Source organism: Neophocaena asiaeorientalis, unplaced genomic scaffold, assembly GCF_003031525.2.
Source record: "Neophocaena asiaeorientalis asiaeorientalis breed wild unplaced genomic scaffold, Neophocaena_asiaeorientalis_V1.1 scaffold629, whole genome shotgun sequence".
NCBI classification, from domain to species: domain Eukaryota; kingdom Metazoa; phylum Chordata; class Mammalia; order Artiodactyla; family Phocoenidae; genus Neophocaena; species Neophocaena asiaeorientalis.
The window spans coordinates 2,929,822-2,935,868 of record NW_020175468.1 but is presented as its reverse complement, the minus strand read 5'-3'; the positions used below and the strand labels follow the sequence as shown (position 1 = coordinate 2,935,868).

Sequence of the window (6,047 nt, the reverse complement as noted above, 5' to 3'; positions counted from 1 at the left end):
CGACCCCGCCCCTCAGCAGGCCCCGCCCCGACGCTGCCCTTCCCATAGACCCCGCCCCGCCCCTCACCAAAGCCGCTGTCGTTGCTGGGAAACCCATCTCCGGGGGTGGCGGAGTGGGGAAGCGTCGGGGGCGCTGGGGGCGTTGACGGGTCCGTGTCCCCCTCGGGGGGGCCCTGGACACTCAGCTCGTTGGTTGGCGTCTCCTATGAAGGCATATTAGGGGAGGCAAGAGGGGGCGAACCGTCATATCGCACTCACTACATCCCAACAAGCAACAAACCCCGCTAACATTTCTGGGGCTTCAGGCATCCCAATTTACAATCGCTCTCTCTGGAGATCCCCTAATCTGCCTTCGAAGCCTCAGGCCAGCTTTAACCTCCCCCGGCCTGAAGCTCCTCCCCCGACCACGGAGTCCCGCCCACAGCTAAGCAGTCCACTGCAGGAATTCTCTCCCGGCTCCTTAACGCGCTGCCTCCTCGGAAGCCCCTAACTCAGGACTGTCTCCGTAAGTCCCGTCCCGTCTCCATGACCCTTACTCACGTCCAAGATCTCGGTCACAGGCGTCCAAGTGCGGGCCCCACAACTACCTGCTCCTATGGTCCTCCAAACCCTTAACCCATTTTGAGCATCTCCGGACCCTCCCGCGAGCCCCTAAGCCCCGCCCTCTGAAGAGGCCCCGCTCCAGTTTGTTTCAGGGCCCTAGGCCTCAGCTCTTGACCCTGTTCTCACTCATCTCAGAACCTTAGTATGCCCCGCCCCATATTCATCTAGACACGGCCCCAGTCCACAAGCACTACACCGCCCTGTTTTTCTCTTCAACACTAACCTCCCAGGCTAGTTACTTTTAACACAATCCCCAACCCATCTCTCTTAGCCCCGCCCCAGTTCATTACCTGTGTCCCATCCCTGAACCCACTACTGCACTTAGTATCTTAACACTACAAGCAGCATCTCTTTAAGCCCTACCTGCAGCTTCTCCATGGCCCACCCCTAGTGGATAAGATCCCCTCCATCCTGAGCCGGCCCCTCGCCCTCCACAACATTAGAGCGCTGTTGCAGAAACCCCATCCCGAACTTCGCTAGGCTCCGCCCGCACCTTACAGACCACGCCCTAATCCTCTCACTTTCTCCTTAGCCTCTGACCACCAGGTACCGCGCTTTCCTTCCGGATCCGTTCTCATCTCCAGGCCTCTCCCTAGCCCTCCAGCACCTTCCCCCACCCCAGGCCCCACCTCTGCTCTGGACTTGGCCCTTCCCCTGGCCCCGCCCCATCTCCAGGCTCCGCCCTCACACTCAAGGACTCATCCTGCCCTATTTCCCTAGCCAGTCTCTCCCCAGGCTCCGCCCTCACCCTGCAGGCCCCGCCCCCACTTGAGGCGCGGCCTTCCTCCAGGCCCAGCCCCATTCCCTGGCCCCGCCCTCACACTCAAGGCCTCATCTGGTCCTTCAAGTTCCGCCCCATTCCCTGGCCCGCCCTCACCCTGCAGACCCCGCCCCCAATCTAGGCGCGGTCTTCATCCAGGCCCCGCCCCTCCCTAGACCCAGCCCCGGGGTCCTGCGCGGGGGCAGCCCACCTGGTCGAAGAGGTAGACGGTCACGTCCCCGTGGAAGGAGACCATCTTGCGCTTCCTCTCCAGCTCGCTGTCCTCGGGTTCGTCGGCCCCGCGTGGAGACTGGAGCAGCCCCCGCAACGGGCGGGCCGCGTCCGTGTCGGCGCTGCTCACCACGACGGGCACCGGGGCTGCCCGCGCTCTCCGGGGGCCCCGCGGCCCCGCCAGCGCGTCCGCCGCTGCCGCCTCCTCGTCCTCCTCCTCGTCCTCGTCCTCGTCCTCCCCGTCCTCCTCCGACGGCCCCGACGCCCCCGCCCCGCCGGCCTCCCCGCCAGCCGCCCCGGCGTCCACGCCCTCCCACGGGGGTCGCCGCGGGCCCGGCCCCGGGAACGGCGTGAGCGTGAGCGGCGGCAGCGCCAGCGAGAGCCGCGAGAGCTTGGCTGCGAGGGGAGACACCCGGTGAGCTCCTGTTCCTGGGGAAACTGAGGCATGCCCTCCCGCCTAACTCTGTGTCCTCAGGTAATCTCAGCCACAGTCTGGGCCTGTTTCCACCCTTGTGAACCAAAAGGCTGCACTGGGGGTCTCCAAGCAGAAGGGTAGCGGTCTTCCCCCTACTCCAGTGCTTAACCCTCCCCGTGGCTCCCCAGTGCCCACAGCACAAAGCCCCAGTTTCTCCCGGGGCCACCAGGCCCGAGTGCCCTGGCTGTGCTGACCTCTCCTGGTTCTGTCCCCACCTCATTCTGGCTTGACCTCCATCCAACCAAATGGGCCACATCCCCATTCCTCCCACCTCTGAGCCTTTGCATAGGCTGTTCCCTCTGCCTGGAACTTCCTTATCTAACTCAAGTCCTATTCATCGTCCAGCTCTGTCTGGACTTTCAAAGCCTTTGGAGATCTACCAAGAGGTCAGGCCAGGCAACCCGCTCTGCACCCCATAGTATCAAGCACCTCGCCTTCCTAGCGGTTGATCTCAGGATAGAACTGTAATTCTGTGGCAGTGTGATTAATGTTTGCCTTGCCACAGAACAGAGGCTGAGTTGGGCTCATTCTGGCTGCGTCCCCAAACCCCAAGCACATAGAAGTACTCAGTCAATATTTGTGGGGTTAGTGAATAAATGTTCCCTGCTACACAATGTTGACCAAGGTACTTTCTTTCCCTTTTTGGCCCTCAATCGCCAGAAAATTGGGGTGTCTAGCCATCTCCAGGTCCTTTCCCTGCCCTAAGACTCCTTGATCTCAGCCTGCTGGGGGGAAAGGACTTCAGGTCCCTGGAGGAGGAAACCTCACTTCAAATCCCAAGCCTACCCTGCTCTCTTGCTGTGTGTCCCTGGGCAAGCAGATCCACCTCTCTGAGCCTCTGTTTCCTCACTGGTAAATGGAGGGGCCACTCATTCCTCCATTACTGCATAAGTGAGCTGTGTGCCAGGCCCTGTGGGGGGCGATGGTGGGGATGAGAAGAGGGTCAGGGCAGGGCAAGGAGAAAGACGGATGTGGACCGAGTGACTCTCCACCCCTCATTCACTCAACTCCAGCTTCACCAGCCTTTTGCTCTTCCATGAACATGCCAAGTTAATGCCCATCTCAGTGTCCTCTACCTGAAACATCCTTCTCCCAGATGTCAACCTGGCTCACTTCCTTCATGTCTGCTCAGAAGTCACCTCCTCATTGAGGCCTTCCCTGACCACCCATCTCAAGGTGATGGGGTGGAGTGGGGCTTTATAGAGGAAGCTATCAAGAGCTGTGGATACCCAGAGGAAGGACAGGGTGACAGTCTTTCGAAATCAGGAAGGCTTCCCAGGGAAGGGGGAATTTGAGTGGGGTCATGAAGGATGAGTAGGAGTTCACTGGATTTAAAAAAAAAAAAAGAAAAGCATGCTATTCCCAGTCTCTTTTTGCACCCAACAACACCGACCCCCCCACACCGCCGCTTCAGATCCTCTGAGGCATCTTAGTTGCTCATCCCCTGTCATTTTCATGCTGCCCAGGGTCTTTCCTGACACAGCTGGTTGCAAATTCCCCACAACAACCTTGAGGAAGTGGTAGTGTTCTAATGCCATGGGTTTGCGCAAGGAAGGTTCTGTGCTCAGTCCCCTTCCTGACCTTTCCCTCTTGAGGCTCCTCTGGCAAACAGAGATAATAACCCTTCCCTCAAGTGTGGCTGTGAGGTTGCCAATATAAAACAGGCCCAGTCATTTATAATTTTCATACCAGTATTTAAGGAAATCAGGCCTCTGGATGATTCCAGTGGAACCACAGTCCCTATGTCCACATCTAAGCAGGAGCTGTTTATTTTACTCTCCATTTATCTTCTCTTAAATTGTCCCCTCTCTATGACAAACTATTTCCTGTGTTCCTATCAAAACTCAGTTTCCAGAAAAGGCCTTTCTACTAGGCTTTCAAGCCACCAGTACTGCGGTGGGCAGGGCAGGGTCTGAGGCTCCCTGGGTCTCACCCTGGACAGCTCAGGGCCTGGTGCACAGGAGGCCTGGCACAATGAACAGATGCCTCAGCTTGTTGGAAAGTTTAAACCAGAGATCACGCACTGGCAGCCCAGCCCACAGAAAGGCTTCTTTTGAGTGGGGTTCAACCATTAATATACCCAGAACTCTGGCTTAAAGGGGGAAAGCAGCAGATTTGGCAACACCAGGTGGGCATTCCTGAATGGAGCTGAGAAGTAGCTGCATTTCCTCCCCAACTCCTACCCCACGTCTCCCAGCTCTCATTCATTCATTCATTCCCACCTGTCATTCATTCCCTTATACTGTCTGACCCCTGTGGGCACCTGAGTTTGCATCCCCTAGTTGACGTGAATTGTGATATAACAGCAGGTGCTTAGAAGTGCCAGGCGTTGGGCCAAAGGCTTTGGAAGTCCTAACTCATTTAACCCTCACAATCCTATTAGGTAGGCGCTATCCTTGTCATCCGTTTTTGGCAGATGGGGAAACTGAGGCACAGAGAAGGTCATCTGTCCAAGATCACAGCTAGGAAGGGGCAAAGCCAGGATTTGAGCCCAGGGAGTGTGGCTCTAGGGTCTGCCCTTGTCACCATCAGGCTGACCCGTCTGGTACCTGGGAGCCTGAGCTTCTCAACTGCACCCTACATCTTGGAAGGAGCTAGGCCTCGGCCCCCAACCGCGCTCCCGTGCTCCCAGCAGCCTGCTCACCTTTGATCTGCTCGCTGTTCCCCTGAGGGGGTCCCAAGTCCAAGAACAGTCGTGGCATCTCGGGGCCCTTCCTCTCGGGCTTGGGGGGGTCCCCGTCTTCGTTGGGTGCTGTGTCTCCGCCGGCTCTGCTGTCTGGGACCCCGGGCTCTCCCTCGGAGGCTGCCTCCGGCCTGGCTCTCTGGGGCGCTGGCTCCGGCCTCGTCGGCTGTGCTTCCAGTGGCGGTGGAGGTGGCTGTGGCCTCGTGCTGTCGACCCATCCGGCCTTTGCGTCCACGCCGCTTCCGAGGCCGCCGCCGGGGGCCATCCCCATGCCCACTGGGGCTCGGACCCCACTCCCGAGGTCCAGCCTCCCAGCCCCGGGGGCTCTCGGTGCCCCCCCAGTCTCGGGGGCTCTCCTCTCGGTCCCGGGTTCCAGCACCCCGCTCCTGGGGGCTGGGCCAGTGGGGCCAGGGGCTGTCTCCCCGCCGTTCAGGGCCAAGACCACTGCGCCAGGTGCCAGGGCTCTCTCCAGCGAGGTCTCTGGGGCTGGCTCCCCGTTCATGGGGGCTGGAGCCCCACTCTCGGGCATCTTCTCCCAGGGCCCTGGGGCTCTCCAAGGCCCAGTCTCTGGCAGCCTCTCCGGGTTCCTGGGGAGTCTCAGGCCCCCATTCTCTGACACCTCCTCGATCTTTGGGGGTGTCAGTCCCCCATTCACCAGCACTTGCTCTTCTCTCACCGGGGACCCCAGGCCCCCATTCTCCAGCACTGTCTCCTCCCTCCTTGGGGGTGGCAGCTCCCCATTCGCCAGCACTTGCTCTTCTCTCTCTGGGGACCCCGGGCTCCCATTCTCCGCCACCTTCTCCTCGACGCCCAGGGCTCTCTGTTCCCCGTTCTCCAGCACTGTCACCCCGTTCACGGGGAGGCTCAGGCCCTCTTGCGGGCTTGGGGCTTGCTTCCCGCTGTCCAGGACTGTGGGGCCCCTGCTTGGGGCCAGGGCTTTCTCTCGGTTCCCGGGGCCTCTCGCCGCCCTCCTGGGCCCTGTCTCGCGGGCGGCTGCCCCCTTCTCCCCCAGGAGCTTCCTTGTCACGTCCTCCCGCAAGGACATCAGCAACTGCTCGGTGCTCACTTGAACTACGAAGGTCGGCTTCTCCCGGGCCCCCGGGAGCGGGAGGGGACCCGGGTCTGGGGGTGGCCGGGGCGCTCCCGGGTCGGGGGGCTCGGGGGGAGCCCGTGGTCGAGGGACCCCTTCCTCCTCTGCTGCCCCCCCACCGGGGAAGGCTCCCTCGGGGGAAAAAGGGGTCTCGGTCTCGTAGCCGCTGTCGCCCGGTTTGGGGCCCGGAGACGACAGGCCTGAG

The 6,047-nt window shown here is 60.6% G+C and overlaps 1 protein-coding gene across 1 annotated transcript in view; it reads right to left on the bottom strand.

Annotated features, from left to right (window-relative positions):
• Positions 1–6,047, bottom strand: part of LMTK3 (lemur tyrosine kinase 3) — a 17,075-nt gene that overhangs the window by 4,089 nt on the left and 6,939 nt on the right. The window contains exons 12-14 of the mRNA XM_024768238.1: positions 4,714–6,042; positions 1,575–1,990; positions 68–203 (exon numbers count right to left, since the gene is read on the bottom strand). Of these exons, the coding sequence (XP_024624006.1) occupies positions 68–203; positions 1,575–1,990; positions 4,714–6,042 (1,881 nt within the window). The remainder of the gene's footprint in view (positions 1–67; positions 204–1,574; positions 1,991–4,713; positions 6,043–6,047) is intronic.